The sequence below is a fragment of the Hyperoodon ampullatus genome, assembly GCF_949752795.1.
Source record: "Hyperoodon ampullatus genome assembly, chromosome: 2".
In the NCBI taxonomy this organism is placed as follows: Eukaryota; Metazoa; Chordata; class Mammalia; order Artiodactyla; family Ziphiidae; genus Hyperoodon; species Hyperoodon ampullatus.
Genome location: NC_136915.1, coordinates 16,857,232 through 16,884,089, shown reverse-complemented (window position 1 = coordinate 16,884,089; position 26,858 = coordinate 16,857,232). Strand labels below are relative to the sequence as shown.

General features: G+C 52.5%; 2 protein-coding genes across 2 annotated transcripts; one reads left to right on the top strand and one right to left on the bottom strand.

Moving 5' to 3' along the window:
* Window positions 1-279: 279 nt before the first annotated feature.
* DDOST (dolichyl-diphosphooligosaccharide--protein glycosyltransferase non-catalytic subunit) lies at window positions 280-9,254 on the top strand (the record flags this gene model as incomplete). The annotated part of the gene is made up of 11 exons (XM_079696636.1): window positions 280-436; window positions 667-777; window positions 5,350-5,436; window positions 6,294-6,397; window positions 6,532-6,626; window positions 6,922-7,015; window positions 7,281-7,429; window positions 7,814-7,961; window positions 8,595-8,715; window positions 8,838-8,944; window positions 9,035-9,254. 11 exons carry the CDS (start codon window positions 280-282, stop codon window positions 9,182-9,184), a joined length of 1,323 nt encoding a protein of 440 aa, XP_079552762.1. The 3' UTR covers window positions 9,185-9,254.
* A 608-nt stretch (window positions 9,255-9,862) lies between these two features.
* Window positions 9,863-26,299, bottom strand: PINK1 (PTEN induced kinase 1; the record flags this gene model as incomplete). The annotated part of the gene is made up of 8 exons (XM_079696869.1): window positions 9,863-11,279; window positions 12,098-12,334; window positions 12,669-12,796; window positions 13,749-13,912; window positions 15,042-15,224; window positions 18,821-18,921; window positions 20,297-20,578; window positions 25,904-26,299. 8 exons carry the CDS (start codon window positions 26,297-26,299, stop codon window positions 11,022-11,024), a joined length of 1,749 nt encoding a protein of 582 aa, XP_079552995.1. The 3' UTR covers window positions 9,863-11,021.
* Between the last annotated feature and the right edge of the window lie 559 nt (window positions 26,300-26,858).

Sequence of the window (26,858 nt, the reverse complement as noted above, 5' to 3'; positions counted from 1 at the left end):
GGCAGCAGAGCTGTCTCTCTAGGATTCAGCCTTTTCCTTTCGAGAGGCGGAGCCGCGCGCCCCTTCCACCAATAGCATTCAGAGTATCCACCTCCTACCGGTGCACTTCCGGCCGCGCTCCCCGCTCCTCACCGTCCGAACAGCGGCTCCGAACGCCCAGCCCCGACGTACCCGGATCACTTCCGGGTGGTACTCCACGACCACGGGCTGCGATTGGGCGACTGTGGAAGGGGCACTTCCGGTGTCCAGGTGCTTGGGTTCTTTGGCAGGAGCAGGAAGATGGGGCTCGGCGCCGCGGCCCGTGCTTGGTCCCTCTTGTGGCTGCTGCTGCTGCCCTTGCTTGGCCTGGTCGGCGCCAGCGGTCCCCGCACCTTGGTGCTGCTGGATAACCTCAACCTGCGGGAGACGCATTCGCTTTTCTTCCGGAGCCTGAAGGGTGAGACTGGGGTTCGAGGGGGAGGCAGGTGAAAGTCTGGGGTTGGAAAGGTCCCCAAGCCCGAGGACATTGGCCGTCCTGCCTCCCACTAGTTTTCCATGAGCTGGCCGTCCAGGTCTGACCTGCCTCTAGTGGGGCGGGAGGGTGGGGGCGGAGAACGGTCATGATCTCTGCAGCGGTGGTTTCCCTTTGCGTCCCCATCTGCCTCAGCTCGCTGTTTTTTCCTCCAGATCGGGGGTTTGTACTCACATTCAAGACCGCAGATGACCCCAGCCTGTCCCTCATTAAGTACGGGGAGTTTCTCTATGACAATCTCATCATCTTCTCCCCTTCGGTAGAAGGTAAGGGCTGCCGGTCGCTCCCAGAACTGGGATTCGAGGCCCAGGACTGATTTATCCCCTTCTTCAGGATCTTGGGCATGTTCTGGGATGGGGTGAGTCGCCAGCCCCGGGCGCTGCTGCCAACAGAGAAGAGGAAAATGTTTACTTCTAACCTGGGCTTAGGAGAGGACATCTCCTTTCCAAAAGACACAGCTGAGGATTGTGGGATCAAGTGTTGTTGCAGACCATAGAACTCCGGGCTCGGGATTCCCTGGCGGTCTGGTGGTGAGGACTCTGTGCGCTTTCACGGCCGAGGGTGCGGGTTCAATCCCTGGTCGGGGAAATAAGATCCCACAAGATGCCCGGCGAGGCCAAAAAACAAAAAACAAAAACAACCCAAAACCTCCTGGCTCTGCTACTTAGGGAAGGGAGTTTTCTCTGTTAAAGGGCCTGATAAGAAAGATGGACACCCCCCCCCCCATTGGGTTTGCCTGTGTGGAAAGAGGAAATGGCATGCTATAAATATGGTTTGCTGTTAAGGGGCACTGATGGTAGTTAATCCTAAGAATTCAGATGGAGTCATAGTTAGGCTGAAAAGAACCTTTAGTGATTACCTAGTCTTACCCCCTGTTTGAGGCTGGGTGGATATGTCCAGGGCTTAGGAGAAGGCTGGTTGTTGATCAGAATGAACATCTTCACTAGATTTTCCAATTGACATTCCTGTGACAGAGAGCTTACTGTCTTATGAGGCAACCCACTCCACCACTGGACAACTCTGTTAAGAAGTTCTTATATTAAACTGGAATTTGTCTCCCACTTCCTGCTTTATTTGGGGGCAGGGAGAGAAAGGGTTTCTGATACTCCCCAGGGCCTTAGAGAATAGGTCTAATGCTTATTTTGCTTACAGACATAGCCTTCACATAATCAGGGCCCATTCAGTTGTTTCTTCTCCAGACTAAATACCCCAGTTCCTTTGGCTGTTTCCCTTTTGTCGTGCTTTTTTTTGTGAGCATCCCAGTCATTCTCTTCTTTAGTGGCTTCAGTTTATCTTTTTCTCACAGGACACAAGTTGTCCCTGTCTGGGGTAAGACAGTACTTCCATCTCTTCCTTCAGCTGATGAAGCTTAGGAAGGCTTTCAATTCACTGGCATCAACTTTATTCTCTGTGGTTTGTGTGAGACGGGGTTCTGCCAAATCCCTGACGTATTTTCCCCAAGTTCCCTTTATTTATCGAGCTGCCCCCACCTCCCCTGCAGCATGTGCCTTTGGAATTGGCTTTTTGGAGGCAAGTGTAGTTGTACCAGTTAAAATCTTCAAGTCACTAGGCAGGCGAATGGAGCCTTTAGCAGGTTAATTGGCGTTTGCCAGGTTGCTGCTGTGGTGGAACTCTGAAATCGGTACCGAAGAGTGACACAGAGCCTGCCCTTGAGTTTTTCAGTCTGTCTGTGAGGAAGTAAAAATAAATAAAAATAAGGACTTGAAAGGAGTTACCAAACCACGTGTCGGGATGTCCAAGATGGAGTGGAGGGACCGCGCAGATTGTGCTCGGGAGTGTCTCTGAGGGGCAGGGAAGCAGTGGCAGGTAGGTTGGGAGGAGGCTGAGGTAGGCTGCTCTTGGTGGGAGAAACGGCAGAGCCTAAAAAACTGCTTCACAGATCGCAGTCAGTTCCATTCTCCCTTCATGATTTTTACATTTTCCATATCATTTGTGCTAATAAAATATTTCTTCAAATTGACCTGCTTTAAAAAAAACAACACTAAAATACCAGTTTAAAAGGAAACTAGCAATGAACCCATTATCACCACTGCAAATGGAAAGCCAGTGCCATCATTTGCTGTCAGTAGCGGGTACCCGTAAATACAATGAATGCAGCGCTGTCAAGTTCTAGCTGATTCTCAGTCTGCTGAAGGCTTTGGGCCCGAGGCGTCCTCTTAAAAGAGGAGGTGAGCTAGTTTAGAGAAGGATTAAGACCAGTTATCGGACTGTGACCATTCTCTTTGATCGAGAAGGCTGGAAAAATAATTGGAAGGGGAACGATGTCTCTGAGACGCAGTGCTATTTGACGCCCTACCCCACATCTCTTGTCACCCTGTCTGCCCTGCAGGGTGGGGAACGCTATCGTAGGAAACCCTCCCGGGCACCTGGGGAGGAGGCTACCGTGCTGGGGGCTGGGTTCAGGGTAAGAGTTTGGCCCCCACTCCGAGGGCCCTCCTGTGCTACCACGTGGTCCCCTTAGGTGTGAGGACGCTGGCCTGGTTTCCGTCTCCATGTGGAGATCGGTGGGTTCCTTGTCCTTTCTGGGATCCGGAAGCTCCCAAGGCACATGCAGTAACGGCTACAGGAGAAGGATCCTTCGCACATCCTCTGCACCCAGGAAACACTGGGTTGTTTTACAGATGGGGAAACGGGCTCAGAAAGGTGAAGGGGTTGCCTGGATCGAAGCCCGGGTATCTCAATTTCATAGCCTGTGTTCTATGCTAGAGTTTCAACGGCAACACTCTTTGACGTTTTGGGCTGGACAATCCTGTGCTGTGGGCGCTGTCCCGGGCCCCTACACAGCAGACGGCAGTAGCCTCCTTCCCCCTCGTGACGAGAAATATCTCCGGGCATTGGTCTGAGCAGCACAGTCGCCTTGCTTGGGGACCACTGGGCCGTGCCACGAAGCTGTCTTCGTGCTGTCTGAGGATCTGCCTGACCTCTCTGGAGGAGGGTGGATGGATGGCTTAGCGTGCTGTGAGGGGCTGAGTCCGCACACACAAGATGTTCCGTCTATGCCTGACGGAAAGGCACGACGCTTTTAGTTTTTTCTCCTGAAAATGACGCCTCAGAAAAGAGCGCCGTTCTCCTATTAGATCTTCACAAAGTTATATTGTGGACTCATTTCTAACTGCCCGGTGGATGTAATGGACAGACTTCTGTGTCCAGTCCCAGTAAATGGTACCTGCAACCTTCCAGTTGCTCAGGCCAGAGATCCTGGGGGGTTGTCCTTAGTGCATCTCCCTCTCACACCCCACATCAGGCTTGGCCTTCAGAATGCAGGTGTAGGCCCGTCCCTCCTCCCCATTTCCCCTCCCCACCTCCCCCTCCACCCCTGTGGTCCAGTCACCACCCTTCACCGCCTGGGTGATCGCAGTGGCCTCCTAACCCGTGACTGCTTGCACCCTCACCCCCTGTGCCCGATTCCCCACCTACCTGCCAGAACCATCCTTTAAAGATATAAACAGATCACGTTGGTCTCCTGCTCAAAGCCCTCCAGTGGCTCCTCTGGTGGCCATTGTCGTCATGGGGCCCACAGAGCCTGCAGGAACCGGCCTGCTCTGCTGCTTCTCGCCGCTTTGCTCTCTCCAGTGGAGACCTGCCCCCCGCCTCGGGGACCTCGCCCCGTCCTTCTCGATGCCTGGGATGCTCGCGCCCCCATCTGCCCAGCTCGCTCTCGCACCTGCTCAAAGGCACTGTGCTCTCCCAAGGGCTTCCCTGATCAGCGTGCACGTATCACAGCCCCTCCCCCCTTTATTTTTCTTCCCAGCACACAGGACATAATTTTCATGTAATGAATCAGTGAATTACCAAGCACTCCCGCCATTACTTTATGCTGAACGTTAGGGCGCACTTCGGGGAAGACTCAGGAGCCGGCGGTAGCCCCACTCAGTGCTAGTTCTGGATGCTTGCGGCCGTCCCAGCTGATTGACCAAAAAAGGGCATGCTCTCACAATTACAGGTGCTGGAAATTAATGCACCTTTTTGGTGATCACTTCAAAACAGTACGTGGGGCTTCCCTGGTGGCGCAGTGGTTGAGGGTCTGCCTGCCGATGCAGGGGACGTGGGTTCGTGCCCCAGTCTGGGAAGATCCCACATGCCGCGGAGCGGCTGGGCCCGTGAGCCATGGCCGCTGAGCCTGCGCATCCGGAGCCTGTGCTCCGCAGCGGGAGAGGCCACAACAGTGAGAGGCCCGTGTACCGCAAACAAACAAACAAAAAACAGTATGTGAAGTGGTCCTGTTATGGCTGTCCTGGATCTAAATCTGTAGGATTAATAGGGAAAAAACCTCTCATGTCTGGCAGAGGAGTCCAAGTGTCAAGTGACAGCATCATCCTCAAATTCAAAAGGGCTGTTTCTCAGATGGCTTAGATGGAAGTGAAGTTGGTGGGCCCTGGAAAACTGTGTTAGGAGACCCCAGAAGTGGCTCAAGTGAAGACAAAGATACTGATGTGAAAGGTGCAGGTGATAAGTTTGAATGAAATTGTTTCATGAAACGTGAGTGGGAAAATGCGACATTTCTAGATGAATAGTTTATGTGACTTGAAATATGTATGACTAACTTGACAGCTATAATTGGTAGGTGTTTGATTATTTCATTCATACTTCTAAAGGTTTATGAATTTGAGCCATTATTTTTGGCTCTTCACACTGGGGAAGCTGGGAGAATTGCCCTGTGTCGGGGCATGCATTGTAAAGGACCCTCTCGTTTTGGGCCTCCAGAGGGTGCTATCCTGTGATTGATTGCGGCTGGTCTGCGGGCCACCTTCCCTGCCCAAATGTCAGAGGGGCAGTTAGAAGAACCTTCTGGGTCACGAGTCTGGTGATTCTTTCAGATTTCGGGGGAAATATCAACGTGGAGACCATCAGTACCTTTATCGACGGTGGAGGCCGTGTCCTGGTAGCTGCCAGCTCAGACATTGGTAAGTCTGACCTGGGAAGTTCTGGTGTTTTCCACCATTTCTCTAGGGAGCTTAGAGGGCTTTACAAATGGAAGCTGCCAAATTGGCACTCACGGAGGGGGGCCTCACCAGGGAGGGAGGGAGGGAACTCCAGTGCCATTTGGTCCCTCCTGTGCTTTCCTGTGATCGGAGCCCATGAGATGAGAAGTGGGTCCTTTTAAGGACTGGGGTCCCTGTTTGTTTTTCCCTTCTTCTGTTTTTGTCTTTTTCCTTCGTTTCTTTCGTGTTGTTTTGGTGGCTCTTCTCTTACGAAAAGAAGGCAAGAGGGGAGGTTTGACAGATTATTTTTGTGTTTCTCACATCGGACATTTTCAAAGATACGTAGAAGCAGGGAGAGGAGAGTTCCAGCGTTCCGAATCCCATGTACTTACCGCCCAGCTGCACCAGTGGACACCACTGACCAGTCTTGTTTCATTCCTTCCAGCGTTGATAGGTTCTTAAAACCGTATCGGGTGGGGTTCTTGGTGGGGCGATGATGAGGAAGAGAGGAACCTCGAAGCCCAGGCTCATCCAGATCAAGTTCGCCCGCGCCAGTCACTTTGCTTCCAAGGAGGTTTTTGCGCAGAACCAAGGTCACTGTGCTTGCGGAGGGAGAGGGCCAGGTGGTGGCACTTGTCAGTTCAGGGTCCGACTCCCGCAGGCAGAACACCGTGCTGTCGCCCAGGGGTCCCGTGGGCGCTGCGCCCGGCCTGCTGAAGCTGCAGGGCCCCGGGGCTGACTGGTAGAGAGCGGCTCGTGAGGACGCTAGGACGAGGGGCACTGCTTAGCCCAGGGCCCGCCTTAGGGTCAGTCAGGCATCTCTTGGGTCTGTGCTGCAGGTGACCCTCTTCGAGAGCTGGGCAGTGAGTGTGGGATCGAATTTGACGAGGAGAAAACAGCTGTCATCGACCATCACAACTATGACATCTCAGACCTTGGCCAGGTAATCAGGACTGTCACCTTCCAGGTTTCAGGCCCTGATAGCAAAGTTCAGCCTAGAAACTGGGAGGGGGTCCGGAGAGGCTCCGTGGCTTGGGGTGCCTTTTCCTGAGCCCGGTCTTCCCTCTGCCCTTGCAGCATACGCTCATCGTGGCCGACACGGAGAACCTGCTCAAGGCCCCGACCATCGTGGGGAAGTCGTCTCTGAATCCCGTCCTCTTTCGAGGTGTCGGGTGAGTGAGCAGCGAGAGGCCCGCAGAAACCCCGTGGGAAGAAGGGATCACTTTGTTTTGTCAGGAAACCAGCCCGAACTTGTGACTGCTGGGGGGCTTTCCTCCCCCCAGAGGATGTGGATGAGATTAATATGTGACATTAAGAGTTAGGCTCCGTTGTGACAGCAAGAAGAGCGCTAGGTGTTTGGCTTTTAGAAAGTAGGATTAATTCTTGTGAAGAAATGGCTCCTGGAGGATTCCCGGTCCTTTGGGCTGAGTCCTTGGGGTCCGGGCTGGCCCTTCTCTCGTCCTCCAGGATGGTGGCTGATCCTGACAATCCTCTGGTGCTGGACATCCTGACGGGCTCCTCCACCTCCTACTCCTTCTTCCCCGATAAACCCATCACCCAGGTGAGGGGCCTTCGCCGCCGTGAGGCCTCCTGGCCCTGGGCCTGGTAGCGGAGCACTTTCTGTTTGAAAACGAGAAGCAAGCAGGAGAGCACCCTTCTCGGAGGCAATGAAATGAGAAGTTGGGGGGAGGGGGACGAGGGCAGCCACAGCGGGGCAGGGGGTGGGTCTCAGCTTCTGCCCTCAGCCGGAGCCCAGGTTGTCCCGAGGCCCCGCTGCCGGTCCCTCGCCCTGGCTCTCCCGGCTGACGGCCCCGTGTCGTTCCCAGTACCCCCATGCCGTGGGGAAGAACACCCTCCTCATCGCGGGGCTGCAGGCCAGGAACAACGCCCGGGTCATCTTCAGCGGGTCCCTCGACTTCTTCAGCGACGCCTTCTTCAACTCGGCGGTGCAGAAGGCCGCGCCCGGCTCCCCGAGGTAGATGCAGGGGGTGCTTAGGGGTGTGGTCTGGGCGGTAGGTCTGCGTGGATGCGGAGGAAGGAGGCTTTTAGCTAAAAGTGTCAGAGGCTACGTTGTCTTCAGGTGCTTTAAAATTATTTGAAGACTTTATATTGTTGATGTTGGCAGTCCAGACTTTTCAGGGTAGTGACGGCTTATCTGGAGACGTTTCGGTAATTGTGTATTTATTGTGCAGGTGACACCCAAAGCAACACCTCACACCTATCCTTCTTTCCTGTGTTCCTGTTCACCAGCATCCCTAGATGTGTATGGCCTCTAGGCAGAAATTGGCTGTGTGTGGTTTATCTTGGTGGATAGTGATTGGTTCCAGCGCTCCAGCCTCTCCTGTTTCCCCTTCTGCAGGTATTCCCAGACAGGCAACTATGAGCTAGCTGTCGCCCTTTCCCGCTGGGTGTTCAAGGAGGAGGGTGTCCTACGTGTGGGGCCTGTGTCCCATCATCGGGTGGGCGAGACAGCCCCACCCAACGCCTACACTGTCACTGACCTCGTGGTAAGAGCTCCTTGGAGCGGGAGGGCCCCCGGGTTTTGGCCAAGTTGATTCTGCTCAAAAGCACTTACTGAACATTTCTGTGTTGGGCCTGAGGGGCCTAAACAAGCCTGAATAAGTTCATCTTCACTGTGAGAAAGTCGGTTGAGGTGTGGAGAGCCTGCCTAGTAACCCATATCCTAACAGGCGGCCTTCTTTGGAGGAGGTGTGCTTTCGCTGTGCGAATGCAGAGGTGGGAGGGGCTTTGCTGATTCACTCTGCTAGGAGCGGACTTCACAAGAGAAACCACATTTGAGTTGGGTCTTGAGGATGAATCCGTCAGGAAGAGAAGTAGGGAAAGGCGAGAGCAGTGAATATGGAAGCAGGGATGCCCAGGAGTGCCCGGTGCTTTCGGGAAGGGCAGTGTTTGGGTGCAGGCTTCCACGGGCTTGTAAAGGGGTGCAGGTACGAGTCAGGGGGGTGAGCTGGCTGGGTGGTGTCCTCCATCACTGTCCAGGGGCGGTGGGTGGGGCTTGCCCGGGTTTTCAGAACCCCTGGGGGTTCCTGCTAGACTCACGGTGGGGATTCAGTGCAGCTGAGGGCTGGGGGCGTCCTGCCAGTCCCCGGCCACCCCGGCTGACCGGCCTTTCGCCTCAGGAGTACAGCATCGTGATTGAGCAGCTCTCAGACGGCAAGTGGGTCCCCTTTGATGGTGATGACATTCAGCTGGAGTTTGTCCGCATTGATCCTTTCGTGAGGACCTTCTTGAAAAGGAAAGGTGAGTGCAGTTCTTGCAAGAGAAAACTCTGGGAAGCCTGTCCCCGCCTCGGGCCGGCTCTCGTGCGGCCAGCAGATGCCGTGGGAAGCCCCTCCTGGTTACATGTCTCGGCTCTTCCCCAGCTGGCAAGTACAGCGTCCAGTTCAAGTTGCCTGACGTGTACGGCGTGTTCCAGTTCAAAGTGGATTACAACCGGCTAGGCTACACGCACTTGTACTCCTCCACTCAGGTAAGCCGGCTCGCAGCCCCGTCCCCAGCCAGCGCCTGCCCCGCCTGGGCCTCCGCGTGGTCAGGGCCTGCCACCTCTGTCGTGTCGCAGGTGTCGGTGCGGCCCCTGCAGCACACGCAGTACGAGCGCTTCATCCCCTCGGCCTATCCCTACTATGCCAGCGCCTTCTCCATGATGGTGGGGCTCTTCATCTTCAGCGTCGTCTTCTTACACATGAAGGAGAAGGAGAAGTCTGACTGAGGGGCCGGCGCCCTGGACTCCTTTCAACAGACATGGAGGGTTTTTATAGGATTGCTTTTTCTCCCCTTTATGGTGGGTCTTTTTTTTGGGGGGGGGGGGTTGTTTTTTTAAAGCCATGGACAGTGGCACAGCTTACCTCAGGGGGAGATGGAACATTGAGTACCAAGGGGTGGGGGGTTAGGGAATACTTGCTAAGTTTTTCCACCTTGAATGCTAAGTGTGTTTTCCACATGTGAAGTCAACTCTCATTTCTAAAATAAAGAGAAACATCGCCCCTCAAACTTCATCTGGCCCCCGTTGTGCTTTGCTGATGGTGTGGGTGCTGCTGAGAAATGACTGGATACAAAACAGTAAGTGGCCTTTTTTAGTTTTGCTGAAGACTGGAAATGCCAGAGCTTCTAAACGTCAAGGGAGAAAATAAGGCTAATAAAGGCCAGTGGGGAAATCACTGAAATTGGAAATCTAGGAAGTCAACAGTGCTTGACTTTATAACAGAATTACAGAACTGCTTGGTTGAAAAGAACCTTAAATTATGTTCGCCTTGCTTTAGACAATAGTTGTGTTCCTAAGAAGCATGTGTAAAGTTGTATGTAAAATCCCTTCCCCGTTATTGATCGTTTCTTGTCTTTGTGGTATAAGAATCACTCTTAGAGCCAAGTATTCAGTTCCAGGCACATACATGTTCTGTAGTTGTAAATATGCATTTAATTTTTCACAATTCCTGTAAGAAATGCTAGTCAGAAGGGGAAAATCAGCAAGTTTAAAACACTGCACTGTTAATTCCCATTTCATCAGTCATGTTAGCTCTGCTAGACTCAATTCAGTAGCTGGACGAGCTCCATGGCGATGCTTCCCTCAGAGCTGTTCCAGGACGCGTGACTGAAGTGCAGAGGCTCCCGCATCTCAGGCCTCACTTCAGCGTTTTTCACTCCGATACCTGCATACCCTGACTTGTGCGAACGTTTGCCTCAGTGCAGATAACATGCAGACTCTAACGTGGAACGCAGGTCTAACCCGCCTCAGCTTGGCCTCACCTGCTCGGTCACTAACTTTTCAGAGGTCTGTGAAGACAGGACACGAGCTTAAGGTGGGACTTTTTGGTCAGCAGCTTACACCCGAGTAGCCCCTTGCCTGGTACAGTGGGCTCATTCCTTTGGATCTGTACGCAGAGAGCTAGTCACATTTTTAGCACTGATACACAAAGGGGCCTAGTGATTAGCCAGTGTTTCTTTTTAGAGTTAGGCCCTCTGAATTCATCTAGATGAGGGGTTGGCAAACTTGGCCTATGGGTCAGTCTGGCCTGCTGCCTGTTTTTTGTAGGCCTGCAAGCTAAGAACAGTTTTTACGTTTAAGTGGTTGAAAACAATTGAGACTGTTTAGTGACACGTGAAATCCAAATCTCAGTGTCCCTAAATGAAGCTTTATTGGGAAGCCGCCACACTGACTTGTTTACATATTTAAGGCTGCCTTTGCGCTGCAATGGCAGAGTTGAGTAGCTGCAACAGCCTGAGTACTGGCCCTCTACAGACAAACTTTGCCGACCTCTATCCAGACCAGTTTCTTCATTTTAGAGGTAAGAGAACTTCAGTCCACACAGGTTATATGATGCATCAAATTCACACTGCTTGAGCGAGTTAGTAGCTAGACTGTGAACTCAAGCTGTTCCTTCCACTTGCCAAACCCGAGGCCTTCTCTCTGGCTGACTGGCCCACCCTGCACCATCTTTTCTCCTGACTCCCACACCCCTCACCTAGGAGCCCCTCCCTCAGCACTCACAGACCATCACGACACATACGGGAAGTTCTTTTAGTAATTCATTCACCAGCTCCATCAGCTGTCACAGGGCCGCCCTCCACGAGCAGAGGAGGAGGGCTGCCTGACTCAGCGCTTCATACTCCAGGTTGGCCAGAAATAACATCTTCATTTTTGTTTCCACACAGTTCTTCTCTGCAAGCCTGTTGGCCAGCAGAGTGGCGGCTGATTGTTGGAGAAGCCAGCCAATCATCTTGTCTGGTTTCAGGTCCTTCAGGGCTAGAGTACGTTCACCCCAGAGGCTTAAATGAAGCACGTTAGCAGCTACTCGGGCAGATGGCCTCTGTAACAGGAAGGGAAGCTGACGCTTAGAACACCTGTGACAAAGTCTTCACCCAGAGCCTGCTTTGTTAATGCATCCTCGTTGCAGGGCCTTCCCTTCTCTGGCCCTGAGTAAATTCTTCTCCACCCTTCTCTCTCCTACAATGCCCTGCACTCACCTGACACACACACTCCCGGCTTTTCCATGGGTACAAATTGGTGGGGGGCGGGGAGCAGTGTGCATTGCTGGAAGAGCCTCCCCACCTTGGAAGGCCCAGGAGCCATGTCTGGGGTGACGGGAGTTGTCACGACTTAATGATGGGCAGCAGCGAGCACCTACCGTGACCGTGACAGCCTGCCGCGCACGGTGAGGGCTGAGTGGTAGGACAGGAGTTTGAGCCCCGGTCTGTCCAGGCTGTTGGCACTAAACATGCCACCTCAGCCGGGCCTGCCACTCCAATCCAGGTTTCAAGTATGTTAGCCTTTGTAGTAATTTCACAATGTCCAGATCTCTTAGGAGATGTCATCACATCTGATTAGATCTCAGCTGATTCTTTAAGCTACATCTTCATTAAACGTTTCTTAAAACTGCGTCTCTTTCCCTCTGAGTAACTTTAAGCAACTAAAACCAAGAGGAGTTGAACTGCTGGGATCCTGACTAATTTGGTGGCCAGCTCCCGTACTCCTGTCTATACGCAAGTCTCCTATACTTGGCCTTTACCTTTGTAGGACAGAGGAGCCGCCTGTCACTCTAGTGCTTGCCCAACCCTGACCTTTACTCTGGAACACGAACCGAGGTTTCCATCCACACAATCCCTGTAAACCTGGGGATGGCCTCACCTTGCTGGCGTCTCGCTGGAGCAGCGACCTCACCAGCTGTCTTGCCTCCAGAGGCACCGACTCCGGCAATGCTGGCAGCTGAGCTTCTTGGTAACTGCGGCTTTCAAGGTGGGCCCTGCCCTGGCCGTAAAAGGGATTGGGGAGCCCGAAGATTTCGTAGGCGAGCGCTCCCACCGCCCAGGCATCAGCCTTGCTGTAGTCGATCACTGCCCGGGGGCCAGGGCAGGCTGTGGACACCTGCTCAGAAAGCAACCGGTGAGCAGTCATGCTGCTGGTACTTCTAAACTCTTCATGCTCCTGCACGGCACCCGATTCACAGACTAATCTGAACTGTCCCAGGGAACCCAGAACCTGAGTGAACTGTAGCTCACATGCAGGAGAATCTGCTCAGTTCTGCTTTGGGCTGACAGAACTCACATCTGGAACATCAGACAGATCCAGATTTAAGCAAAGAGGCAGGGAAGGGACTTCTGATACATTGTGGGTCAGAAAAGATGAAAGTGTTGAGTAAACACGAAACCTGGTGGGAGAGGCTCTGCTGATGGCGCCTGACACGCTCAGCAGGACTCACCTCAGGGGCCATCAGGCAGCCGTTTCCACCACGGTCCACATACCAACTGGTGAAAGGCAACTGCAGGCCGATGCGCTCATCAGCCAGGCAGCAGCCGAAGTCTGTGATCACCAACCAGGGGCAGCCGTCTGCAGACGGACAGGCAGAGGTGAGTGGCCGAGTCTCTCCCCACCAACCCCCCCGCCCTGAGGTCCTATGTTTCCACTAAAGCCACCCTCTGGATGTGGGTACGAGGGGCTCACAGGGACTCCATGTTGACCCAGGAGCACAGGCCAGCAAGGCCTGGACAGCTGCCCACTCGCCGGAGAGCTGAGCGGGGCCAGCCACACAAGTACAGATGTGCCTCTAGGAACTCAAGGTCCCCAAGCAAAGAACGGGATAAAATTTGGCCCAATCTAAATAATCTAGTAATTGGAGCTCTCCCAAGATCGAAGGAGCAGCTCTTGTTTTACTAATCAGGTGGTGCTGGTTCAAATGATCGCCAAGAGTCTTTGAACTTGAAACCTCAAATCCAAACCTAAAAAATAGGTGCATTATGAATTAGTTATTTGTAAAAGGATTCATACAGACTTCCTTTAAAAAGCCAGTTCCTCTAGAATTGCATATTTAATTATCTCAAATCTTCTAGTTCAAAATTGACCAGCGGTGTGACTCTCTTACAGGATCGCCAGGCAAGTGGCCATCCAGCTTCGCTTGAGTGCTTCCAATGACGGGGAGCTCACTGCCAGGGGCAGCTGGGCTGACATTCAAGCAGTGCTCACTGTTTGAAAATTCTTTCTTATATTAAGCTAAAGTCTACCTCTCTTTCACTTTATTCAAGAAAATGTCCACCACTGAGGTTTCTGTTCTGTAAGCGGACAACCAAAAGGAATCTGGGAACTGTTAACCACCATTCCACGGGTCCTACACAGAGAACAAAACCCTCCATCTTGAAGGAGGGAGTGCTCATCTCTTGTGTACAGAGCTAAGACATAACAACTTAGAACATAAAAATCAAAAAAGACCCAAAGGCTCCTAAATGTCCCCAGACCTAAAGTCCAGGGTGCCCTGGACCCCCTGGAGGTGCAGCGGGGCACCTACCTGCGTCTGGCTCCACGAGGACGTTGTCGGATTTCAGGTCTCTGTGTGCGACGCCCTGCTGCACCAGGTGAGCCACCCCTTCCAGGAGCTGCAGAGTCATCACGGTGGCCAGGCGGGGGCTCGGGCTGTTCCCACGAAGGTACTGGCGCAGGGTACAGGAGTAGCTGGCAGAGAGGGCGACAGGGCCTCAGCTACTGTGCACCAAGGATCCCAAGCAGCTTACTTCCTATTATTCTGATGGCCTTTCCTCTTTTTTAATTTTATTTATCTTTTATTTATTTTTGGTTGTGTTTGTGTTGGATCTTTGTTGCTGCACACGGGCTTTCTCTATTTGCGGCGAGCGGGGGCTACTCTTCATTGCAGTGCGCGGGCTTCTCATTGTGGTGGCCTCTCTTGCTGCGGAGCACAGGCTCTAGGCGCGCGGGCTTCAGTAGTTGTGGCTCGCAGGCTCTAGAGTGTAGGCTCGGTAGTTGTGGCTCGCGGGCTCTAAAGCTCAGGCTCGGCAGCTGTGGCACACGGGCTTAGTTGCTCCGTGGCACGTGGGATCTTCCCGGACCAGGGTTCGAACCCATGTCCCCTGCATTGGCAGGCGGACTCTTAACCACTGCGCCACCAGGGGAGCCCCTCCTCTTCTTCCTGAACTTTTTGATTTCTTTTTTCCCCAAGTATCCTTTCTGTTCCCACCCACCATCTTGAAATTAGGAAGTAAGAGCTGGGGCCTCACATATTAAAAGTAACAGTACAGATGCTTGTTTCCTTTAAAACCCATATGGCAATGCCAGGGGTGCAGGGACGGAGGAAGGAGAACAGTTTATGTTAAGAAACCAGGTGATGGGCTTCCGTGGTGGCGCAGTGGTTGAGAGTCCGCCTGCCGATGCAGGGGACGCGGGTTCGTGCTCCGGTCCAGGAAGATCCCACATGCCGTGGAGCAGCTGGGCCCATGAGCCATGGCCGCTGGGCCTGCACGTCCGGAGCCTGTGCTCCGCAGCGGGAGAGGCCACAACAGTGAGAGGCCCGCGTACCGCAAAAAAAAAAAAAAAAAAAAAAGAAACCAGGTGAGGTGAGCATAGAGGGGGCAACAGCCAAAAGCACTAACAGCACTAGGGGAAAAGTATATTCTGACTCAACACGTGTTTCTGTTTTCATGAAAAGTTGTCCTAAAGGGAAACTGCTCCACAGGGCAGACATACGCCCTCAGCCTGGCCTCCCAGAGGGCGGGGATCCCTCTTCCCTGCAACCCCGGGATCCAGGCACACTGCTCACTACAGGTCCTGCCACACCCCTGCCACTTACTTCTTCATGACAAGGAAGAGTGTCCGCCCGTGGCCCAGGCCTTCGGGGTGAAGGCGCGGGGGCAGCACGTCAGGGTAGTCGAGCAGGGCCCCTGGCAGCAGCGGCACAGACGACGTGAAGGCGCGGAAGACGCGGATGACGTTGGGGTGTGCGGCCAGCTGCTTGGGACCCCCGTTGGATCTTCTTTTTCAGCCAAGTGGGACAAACATGAGGCCAGTAGCAGATATGACACTTGGAAATATAACAGTCTAAGGCCACATTCAATACTGACATGCATTTATGCGCCCAGCTCCTCGTATGAACTCTGCCCCAGGTGCAGAGCCTGGTTTTGGAAGGAAAACGCACAATGACTCATTGCATTCAGTGACTCCACCAGTCCGTCCACTGTCCATCCATCCCAGGTGGCAGAACACAGTGGAGGAGACCCTGGAGTCAGACGGCCTGGGATCGAATCCCACCCCTGCCACTCCAAGTCCTTGGCCAAGTTGCTTAACTTCTCTGGGCTCAAATGCAAAAGGGGGATAAGGTGGTAACATACCTCATGCAGTTGTTAATGCTTGTAAAGGACCTAGAATCTCCTCGATTCCAAGTTCTAGCGTAACACTTGGCAGGTAGTCTGAGCCCAGTAAACCTCTGAGTGAATGGATACACATGCAGTTCATGGTAGAGATGTCACCTGATGCCATGCACACACCTGCCGCTCAGACACAATGGCCACGTTCGGGATTGCATGACCAGGGCTGCAAAACCACCTGCTGTGTACCAGCCCTGCCCCCGGCTCAGAGCTGCTGGGACTAAGGGTGAGCACCTACCCCAAGGGCAACGAGCCTGCAGTCATGTCTGAGGCCCAGTGGCTGGCAGGAAAAGGGGAGAGTCTGTCTCTCTTTGTGGAGTGAGTGAGTGAAGAAACGTGGCAGTAACTGGGCAGTCGGCAATGGAGCTGAGGGTGGAAGGATGCTGTCACAGACCAGGACCCTACGGGGCCTCCCCGTGTCCTCTGCTTTAGCTCCTCTCCGAAGTACCTGGATAACAGTATCTGATGCACATTCCTGAGCTGTTTTACAGATGTGACAACCCCCCACCAAGTGGAAGACGCTAACTACTTGATGACCAGGGGCTCATGGCCCCCAGGCCTACTGGGGCCTAAGGATTGATAGTTAACCCCTGTGGCACCGCCCTGTCACCTCACCATCAACCAGAGAACTGTGCACGAGCCAATCACATACCCCGTGACCCCCTCCCCTCACCTGGCCTGTAAAAAGCTGTGCTGAAACCCCTGGGGGAGTTCGGGGGTTTTGGGGGCATGAGCCATCCTTCTCGCATGGCCCTGCAATAAATCTTTCTCTGCTCCAAACTCCGATGTTTCAGTATTGTTTGCCCTCACTGTGCTTTGGGCACATGAACTTGAGGCCTGAGGGAAGCCAGAGGTGTAGGCATGGGTAGGAAATAAGGACGCTGGGTGGCAGAGGAGGAGGATGGAGCAAACCCCAGAGACGTCAGGACAACACAGAGAGGTCGACACATGCCCTGTCTTCAGAGCTGCCTCAGTTCCGAGCTTTGAAGCCAGTCCACCATGTGGCCTTGTACAGCTCCTCTGGACTCCACCCAAATGGGCCCCCGTCCTAGGCGATCAAAGGAATCGAAGCACTGTTCCTAGCCTGCGGCCATTAGGGGCAGTGGGAGAATCACGATCACAGCACAAGGCTGTCAGTGCCACAGTGGGAAAGCGCTGCCTGGTTGTCACGAGAGCCCAGAGGAAGCGTGTGGCTGTGCTGGGGTGGCGTGTGTGTATGTGTGTGTAGAACTGGAGCAGGACCAGAGTGTGTGTGTGTGTGTGTGTGTGTAGAACTGGAGCAGGACCGGAGTGTGAGTGAGTGTGTGTGTGTGTGTGTAGAACTGGAGCAGGACCGGAGTGTGAGTGAGTGTGTGTGTGTGTGTGTAGAACTGGAGCAGGACCGGAGTGTGTGTGTGTGTGTGTATGTGTAGAACTGGAGCAGGACCGGAGTGTGTGTGTGTGTGTGTGTATGTGTGTGTGTACAGAACTGGAGCAGGACCGGAGTGTGTGTGTGAGTGTGTGTGTATGTGTAGAACTGGAGCAGGACCGGTGTGTGTGTGTGTGTGTGTGTGTGTGTGTGTGTGTGTGTGTGTATACAGAACTGGAGCAGGACCGGAGTGTGTGTGTGTGTGTGTGGGTGTGTGTAGAACTGGAGCAGCACCAGAGGCTGTGTGTGTGTGTGTGTAACTGGAGCAGCACCGGAGGCTGTGGTGGGAGTCTAACTGCACACACAAGAGGCCTGTGTGCATCTGGTGAGGGCATATGGATTCACCACGGTGGAGCATAGGGTGTAAACGGGAGAAGATCAGAAATCAGGTGGGAGAAGCAGCCCCAGGAACAGATCACAAGGGCTGAGTCTGAGGTCCCTAGATGAGCAAGGCTAGGAAGAAATCCACCCAGTGCTCTCAGGGTCTTGGAGTCTTTCTCCTGAGACAGAGTTGATGTCATCAGTACTTTAGGTAACAGACTTTCTGCCATATTCACCTCATCATTCCGCAGACATTCACTGAGCTGTTCGGTGTACACAGTAAACAAACATAAAAGCCCTGCCCTCAGAGAGCTTACAGTGCAGCCACAGAGACGATGAATAAATAGACAAAGACATCTACGATTTAAGGACAGATGGAGATAAATGCTGTGAAAAAACTAAAGTGGGTAGAAGACTGGAGAGTGACAGGTCTGCACGGCAGCATCATGTCAGCTGGCTGAGCTTCCACCACAAAAGGAAGCACCAGAGGATAAAGTTAGACCAAAGGAATCAGCTGACACCCACCCTTCCCTACAAAGGAATCCAGAGGAGAGGAGGACAGGGCTAAGCCCACCAAGCAGCTACTTCCCTAGGCCTGCACCGACCCTCAGTCACACTAGAGCCTTCCAAGCCCTGGAAGGGGTCTTCCATGTATGTTTCCTTAAGTCCCCATTTCCACCTTCCTGCTTCTGATCTACAGACCAACCCTCTAGTAAGTCACCAAAGACACAGCGGGCCACCTCTTCCTGGGGGTCTACAAATACTAAAAGGAGCACAGCATCTCCTCTGGCACAAGTATTATCTTTTACAACCTGTGGGTTTGCAAAGCCAAGGTGAGCTTAGGCTGCCATCCAGACTCTCCCCTCTGTGGAGGGAGCCTCTTTTCCTACTTCTTTGCCTAGCTAATGGCTATCCATCTTCCAAGAGGCAGAACAAACTGTCCCTTCAAGAGGCCTTTCTGAATGGCCCCGAACCCCTGCAACGCACACACCTCTGGGCTCCCTCAGCACCTGAGCATATGCTATTCTAGCACTTTCCACGCTAGACTCTGCTCCCGACTTCTCAGGCTCCTCTGTCACATAGAGAACAGGCCATTAAAAAAAAAATCTCTTGGCACTATCGGGTCACGGCAGCTATTTGTGAAGTGAGTGTTGCCTCCGCTGGGGACAGAGTTCGATTTGTTTCTACCTGGGCATGACTTAGGCATCAGAAACCAGATCCATTTTCCATCGCTATGAATTGGGCAGCTGTGGACGGCCTGCTCTCCCTACTCCAGCGTGAGTCAGCCCCCTGCATCTTCCACCACAGTCAGACTGTCTACAGTCTTTCCCAATTATCCACCAACTGAAAATCCATCACTGACTACATCATTCAGTGAGAATTTACTGTCTACTGTGTGTCGTGTCAGACACTGTGCCGAGTGGTGAGGGCACAGGTGGGGATTCTGCTCTGTGTGGTGGGCAGATGGGTGCTTACCTGTGAGCGACCGCTCCATACTCCCCGGCCAAGGCCACCCGACTGGCTGGGACGAGCTCCTGGATCATTGTGCTAAAGATGGCTTCGCTGGATGAGCCCGCCTGGAACACAGACGTAACAGATCCAGGGTTACACAGGCCCAAGCAAATCCAGGCCCTCCTTATAATCTGGACCAGGACAGCTACTGCCTAGAACTGGCTTTGACCTTCAAGCTAAGATAACCTCTCTGAAGTGGGAAGCCAAGCTGAGTTTCTCCTGGGAGAGAGAGGGCAGAGGTGCCATCCATGCCAACCCAGAGGACGCCTCCCACACCTCACACTCTTTGACAGCTCAGGTGCCCACGGCAGGAGGAGATGTCAAGATGATCAAGGCAGGGACGCTTCTTCCTGCCATAGATGCCTCCGGTCACCACCAGGCTCAAACCTGACCACCGAGCACTAACGCTCACCCTCGCAGGCTCCCTTCAGCAGACAGGCCCAGCCCGACAAGCCCCCGCTGGATAAACTCGTGCCGAATCACAGAACAGCCCTCTTCATCACCCAGTAAAAAACAAAAAACAAGGAAAAGCACTTTATTTTCCTCATTTCATTATGAACAGCTCTCAGGACTTGTGAAACCTGTCAAGAATCCTTTAAGAATCAAGTCTTTTAGCTTCTGTGAATGCATTTGCTGTCGTGCCCCAACCAGTGGGAGTTTTGATACTAACACTGGATGTTTCCTAGGTCGAGGATTTGGCTACTTGCTAGCTATTAGCCCAGTGTGGAAGTATATAGTCTAATAACCTCCATTCCCCAGATCGAAACCTGAACCTGCATCCTTCAGTGTCCCACCTGAGCCTTGGAAAGATGCTCTGGGCAGGAGGAAACACATCAGGTCTTGATGAATTTCCTAACCTCTCCTCCCACCCCCTCCATGTAATGGCAAGATAAATTACTCTAAATGGACAGAAGTCTTTGTTTTCAGGTGGGAAAAATACTCAATTTCCCAAAGTCTTGAGTTCTACAAGAGTTGAGAGCAGGGAGGCGAGAAGCCAGCCTTGGGTCTGCAGGGGCGGCGGGAGGCGTGCGGCCCCTTGTGCCCAGCGTGGCAGGTCAGGGAGAGAGAGGCCGGTGCAGACTGCAGCCCTGAAATTAACTGATCGGCCTGGACGCTTTAGGCACTTGCTACTCAGTGTGGCTCACGGCCCAGCAGCGTGGGCATTGCCTGGGGGCTCCTTAGTAGGAGGGGGGGAGTCTCAGGCTCCACCCCCCAGCAGCTGCCCACAATCTGCCTTCTAACCTGACCCCAGGCGATGCATGGACATATTACAGTCTGAGACATGCTGCTTCAGACTCTTGTGCAAGAGCGTGAGGCACCTGTACTATGGAGAATCTGTGTTGTTTCCTATTTACTGCCTGGGACAAAGCGCCGTGAGGTTCCCCCAAGATGGGCATTTTGAGAAACGCCGACTTTAGAGATGGAAGGCCCCACTCTTACCGAGATGTTCCACATCATCTTGATGGCCAAGGGAAAGGCAGGGGCCAGGGGGGCTCGCTCCTCTTCTCGTGGAACGATGTCTGGGCCTCTCCCTGGGAGAAGCCCGATACTCCCTGCCACCGGCTGGTTCTGGGACAACACAGGCATGGTGGCCTCATAGACAGCGGCACTGCAGCCCTTGCCAATGGACTTCCCGATCAGATACTCCTCCAGCCGGAAACCCTGCCGGCGTCTAGCGTCCAGTGGGTCGGGGAGCAGCTTGTTTTTCTGGGTGAAAACTGCCTGTGAAGAAAAAAAGCAGGCGCCGTGAGCCCGGGAGCCCAGTAAGGCCTCAGTGAAGGGATGGGGAGGTACAGTGAGGCGAGCTCTTCACTGACAAGACCAAGAGCCAATAAAAACACAACCAAGTTGGGTTTCACTGCTCGTCCTGGGCTCAGGCCATCCTGCTTTCTCTCTCATTACTCAGAATAATTCTTTGTAAAGTGTCACTTCATTGCAGTCACCGAGACAGCCCAACACAGAACATCATGAATTAGTTAAGAGGTCAGAACTCTCAAATTCTGCAGCTGGCACATCACTCCTTTGCTGCCTGTCAAGCTCCCAGCACAAGCTTGGAGGTTTCTGATTGTGGAGACGGCTCCTTCTGCAAAGACCTCGGCAGGCAGGTATTGGATGGTTACCAAGAACTGTGTACGGGCAGAAGCATGTGGTCAGCAGCCCCCCCTCCCACCTGTGAATGACCTCAGGCTGCTTTTGCAGGCCAGGGGGTAAAATCAGGGGGCTCCCTGGAGCCGAGTCATCAGGTCCTGTTGTTGGGCTGCAGCCCACAGGCCTGCAAGCCTTGTATCTGCCCAGCCTTGAGACGACTGAAGAGCGAGCCTGGAGACAGTGACAAGGACATCAATGGTTTATTGGACGGGGCATCTTACACGTCTGCAGCATAAGGTCCTGGAGCAACATCCCAACGTGTGTGGCAGACAGCAGGCAGGACACGGCAGCAGTCTTCACTAATCTTCACTAGTCAGGGGAGCAGGAGGCTACCCTTTATAGGGAAATTGGTATCAGGTTGGCTCATCAGTTACCAGGGAAACCAGCGGCTGGGGCACGTCCCTCACAGCCCCTCAGGTTAATGACCATCACGAGGGCAGATGTTTCCCTTTAATAAACTAGCAGGTGGAGCTGTTTTGGCCTAAGGCTTAGAACAACCACTAGCTGGGGCAGGGGGTAAGCACCTTCCTGTGAGTAGGATGTAAGTGAAGCAGGGACTGGTCCAGCAGGGGATGCACAGAGAGCAAGAGGACGGCCATCTTGAGTGGCCTGACCATACATCTGTCTTCCTGTCTCTACCTCTTAGGAATCTGGTGAGCCATTCTGATTGCAGAAAGGAAACAAGAATACAAGAGTTCTGATGGACATAGATGGAAACGCAGGTGCTGTGGGGATGCACTGGGATCGAGGCTATTTCCCCCAAATCGGGGTTCTTGCCTACTCCAGGCAGGTGACGTCATTTCTGCAGTCACCCAGACTCTGCCTTCGCCCTCAAATCCCGTCTGATCTCCTGACCCCTCCCTCTTCACGGTTAGTCACTCAGCTCCAGACTCTCCCACTCACGTCCTCCCTTCACCTGCTTCTGAGCCGGATGAAACCACACTGGTTTCACGTGTCACTCATCAGGTTCAAGAACCTGACACGTTATTCAATACCTTGTCCTGGTACTTCCTACGTGGGAAAACTGTTCTGCAGGCTGGTCTGCACTGTCCATACTGGTCTCTCACATGCCTCTCCCTGAACCTTTGCTCAAACTATTCCCCTCCCCCGCCCCCTATTTCTATTGTCTTCACTCTACCTGCTCATCCTTACTCATCCATCAAGTCCCAACTCAAGCTCCTGCTTCCCCTATAACCAGTCCTGACAACCCAGCCCACAGCAACCTTTCCTTCTGGAGGGTTCCTAAAGCACTGAGAACCTATGAGCTAATACACCTCGTATGATAACTTCTAATGTTTTTAAAAAACGAAAGTCTGTCTTGCCTTGCCAACTAGTTTCTAAACTCTGTGGAGTGGAAGCAATATCTTGTAGAGTAATCCTTTAGCAACCATGCTTTTGAGAATGAGATACATGTTTTAAAACCTTTTATAGACTCACAAGAAGCAGAAAAAAAAAAAAAAGTACAAAATGTCCTGTGTACCCTTCACCCAGTTTCCCACAAGTGACATCTTATAAAAAGCATTAATACAAAGCCCAGGAAAGTGACAACGTACACTACTGTTAACTAGACTACAGACCTTACTCAGTTTTCACTTTTTCTTTTTTGGCCGCGCGCAAGCCGGTCCTTAGTTCCCCAACTAGGGATGGAACACGCGCCCTCTGCAGTGGATGTGCGGAGTCTTAACCACTGGACCACCAGGGAAGTCCCTCACCATCTTTTCTGACCTGCATTCTTTCGTGTGCGCACGTGTAACTCTATGCAATTTTATCCCCCGTACAGATACACGCAATCACCACAATCAAGACAGCGTTCCGTCGCCACAGAAGAACTCCTCTGTGCCACCTCTGTGTATTTGGGCCACCCCCACCCGTTCCAGTCCCCTGGCAACCAGTGATCTGTTCTCCATCTCCACAGTTTTGTCATTTCAAGACTGTTATATAAATAGAATCGCACAGGATGTAACCTTTTGGAACTGACTTTTTTTTCACTAAGCATAATGCCCTTGAGGTTCATTTAGGTTGTTACCTATCGATGGTTGACTCCTTGTTATTGCTTAGTATTCCACTGTATGGCTGTACCAGGGTTTGTTTAACAATTTACCTGTTGAAGGATTTTTTTTTTTTTTTTTTTTTTTTTGCGGTACGCGGGCCTCTCACCGTTGTGGCCTCTCCCATTGCGGAGCACAGGCTCCGGACGTGCAGGCTCAGTGGCCATGGCTCACGGGCCCAGCCACTCCGCGGCATGTGGGATCTTCCCGGACCAGGTCATGAACCCATGTCCCCTGCATCGGCAGGTGGACTCTAACCCACTACGCCACCAGGGAAGCCCCGATGTTTGGGTTTTTAATATTTTGCTATTATGAATGATGCTGCCGTGAACATCTGTGTTTAAAAATTATTCTTAAGAATTGTGGTAAAATACACATAACAGAATTGGTCATTTTAACCATTTTAAGTGTGCAGTTCAGTGGCATTAAGTACAGTCACACTGTTGTGTGTAACCATCACCACCATCCATCTCCAGAACTTTTTTCATCTTGCAAAACTGAAATTCTATACCAATAAACAGTGACTCCCCAGCCCCTCTCCCCAGCCCTTGTTCACTTTCCATCTCTACGAATTTGACTAAATACCTCATGTAAGTGGAATCATACAGTATCTGTCTTTTTGTGACTGGCTTATATCACTTAGCATAATATCCTCAAGTTCCTCCATGTTGTTGCATGTGTCAGAATTTCCTTTCTTTTAAAGGCTGAATAATATTCCATTGTATGTATATAGCACATTTTGCTTATTTTTCACCCATTGATGGACACTTGGGTTGCTTCCACCTTTTGACTACTCTGAATAATGCTATGAACATAGGTGTACAAGTATCTGTTCAAGTCCCTGCTTTCAGTTCTTCTGAATATATACTCAGAAGTGGAATTGCTGGGATATGATAATTCTATTTTTAATTTTTGGGGGGAACTGCCATACTGTTTTCCATAGCAGCTACTCATGTACAGGTTTTTGTGTGAACGTAAGTTTTCATTTCTCTGGGTAAATGCCCAAGACTGCAATGGCTGGGTCATACAACGAATACATGTTTAGCTTTGTAAGAAACAGCCGACTATTTTCCAGAGTGGCTGCACCATTTTATATTCTCACCATTGGTTCAGTTTCTCTGCATCCTCACAGGCATTTGCTACTATCACTAATTTTAAAATTTTAGCTGTTCTGATAAGTATGCAGAGATATCACATTGTATTTTTAACTTGCATTTCCCTAATGGCTAGTGATGTTCAACATCTTTTCATATGCTTATTTGGCATCTGTATCTCCTCTTGGTGAAATATATATTCATGTCTTTTGCCTATTTTATATAGGTTTTTTTTTCCCCCAAATGCTTTCCAAATGCATCTAAAGGCACTGGTCAGTGTTCTACCCCAGTATGACACCATACAGGATTTTAGCACTAGAGTTGCCAGACCTGGTGCTTTTCTTTCAAAAGAAGTCAAATGCCTGAATTTTTAAATTAATTGGCAACTAATTAAAAATTTTAAGCCCCAGAAAGGTGAAGTGTGAGGAAAGGCCATGGAGGATGGTAAGCTTAGGGGGTCAAGCTCCTCAGTTTAAAAACAGCCTCCCTAATTTTAAGTAGGATTTGTCAAGTTGGCCGACCTTGGCTTCTGCCAGTTGAGCTGTAGCAAAAGACAAGTACAGAGGCTGGGGACTAGGTCAGGTGTCTCCTGTAGCCCCAAAGGGGACAGTGCAAACGTGAGACACTCTGGTGATGAGTAACACGAACTGGGCTGAAAACCAGGAAACATGGGAGACACTGCTTGGTTTTCAACCAGCTGTGTCCTTGGGCAAGTCACCCCACCTTCCACCACCTCAGCGCTAAGCTGTGAAATGCACGGGCTGTACTAACTCAGTGAGTGCTTCCAAACCCCAGGAAGAACGACCTCCCTGGAAGAGGAGGGAATCCTGCCAGCAGATGGCCTTCAGACTTGAACTCAACAATGGTTCTTCCTTGGGTGTCCAGCCTGCCCACCTACCCTGCAGATTTTGGACTTGCCAGCCTCCAGAACGGCAGAGCCAATTCCTTCAAATAAATCTCCCTTTTTATAAACACATCCTATTGGTTCTGTTTCTCTGAAGAAATACAGATTTTGGTTGAGCAGAAACAGAATTCTCTGAGCTATTTAAAACATTTAAAAAGCCTAAGAACCCCTGTGTCTCTAGTCACCTTTGATAACTCTATGCAGGTTAACTAAAACCCATTAGGTCTGCTGTTTTCTCCTGTTGTTCTTGCTTTTTACTGTGGCTTCAGTTATGTCACTAATTGACTAACTGGATGCAGCCTGCCTGGCACAGTGGTTTAAGGGCACATGCTCCTGAAAGTCAGACTTGGGGCACTGCCCTTTATTAGCCGTGTGACTTCAGCAAGTTACTTTACCTTTCACCTCTCTGAGTATGTTTCCTCATCCATAAATTGTGGATGACAGCTACCTCAGGAATAGAAGTGTTATTATGATTTAGTTGTCCTTAAATTTTAGAAAATTTATGGAAAGTCACTGGCCTCGCTGCAAGAGGAGCTATAATTAACATTATCTTTCAAAACATGCTGAGGAAGGGAAGACAGTAAAACAGAAGTGAGGTCCTGGCCGGGTATGAGGAGATCAGTAACAAAGAAAATGAGCCTTAACCGATGACTGCCCAGAAATTCCAGCTCCGACAAGATAAATCTTGACCCAGGGCCCCAAATCAGTACATGCCTCCCAGCCCCGCCCCCACCACACCCACACCTGGCCCCGCCCCTCACCCAACTCGAGACCCGCCCACGCGCTTAGCCCCGCCCCCCAGCCTGACTCCGGCCCGCCTCTGCTCCGGCCCCCGCCCGCAGCCAGAGCTCACCTGGATCTCCTCACAGGCCGAGGCCGCTCGCCGGCCCTCCGCTTGCTTCTCCTCGATAAGACCCAGACCCAGCCCGAAGGCCAGAAAGACGGCCCGGCCGCAAGGGCCCGCGCCGCCCCGGGGCCGCCCCACGAACTGCCTCTGGAGCCGCGCCGCCAGCCCGGCCACCGACTGGCGGAAGAAGCGGTAGCGGCCGGGGAGCCCGAGCCCGAGCCTGCGTGCCTCCGCGCCGGGTCCCGCGGCCTGGCCCGGGCGCTCCCCTCGACCCCAGCCCGCCGCGGGGCCCGGCCGCTCCGGTCGCCCCCAGCCGTAGGTCGGGCCAGGCTTGGCCGTGAAGCGCAGTAGCAGCGCTCGGCCCAGCTGCAGGCCCCGGCCCAGCGCTTGTCGCACCGCCATGGCGCCGCACCCAGGCCTCCCCGGAGCCGCAGGCGTCGGTGACGCCGGACCAAACAACAAACTTCGGGGGCGGCGCCTCTGCGCAGGCGCGGTCGCTAATGGGCGGGGCCGCCACTCTGGCGGTTTCCTGGCTGGGCGCGCGAGGGCGCTGTGCGCGCACTTGCGCGGCGGGTAGTTTCTTGCGCTTTTGTACCCAGGGTCTAGGAGTAGCGTGTCACGGTGGTCCTCAGTGTGAACATCGCTGGTTCTGGGCAAAATCGAATAATTAAGAAGGGAAACATATTTATTATCATCCACCGTGCCAGACTCTTTACATTTGTTAATTTTCCCACCAATGAGATAGGAATGTCATTTTTATAGATACGAAAACAGGCATGGAGAGGGCAGTGAGGGTCCCAGGTCGTATGTGTCAGAGCTGAGGTTAAAGTTCACGTTGCCCTGATTGTTGGGTCCTTGTCTCCCAGTGCCCTTAGGCTCCTCTCAACAAGCCCACGGTCCCTGCTTGCTTCTTAGGACCTCAAGAGAAATCGCACCCAAAGGCCACATTTTTCAGATTAGT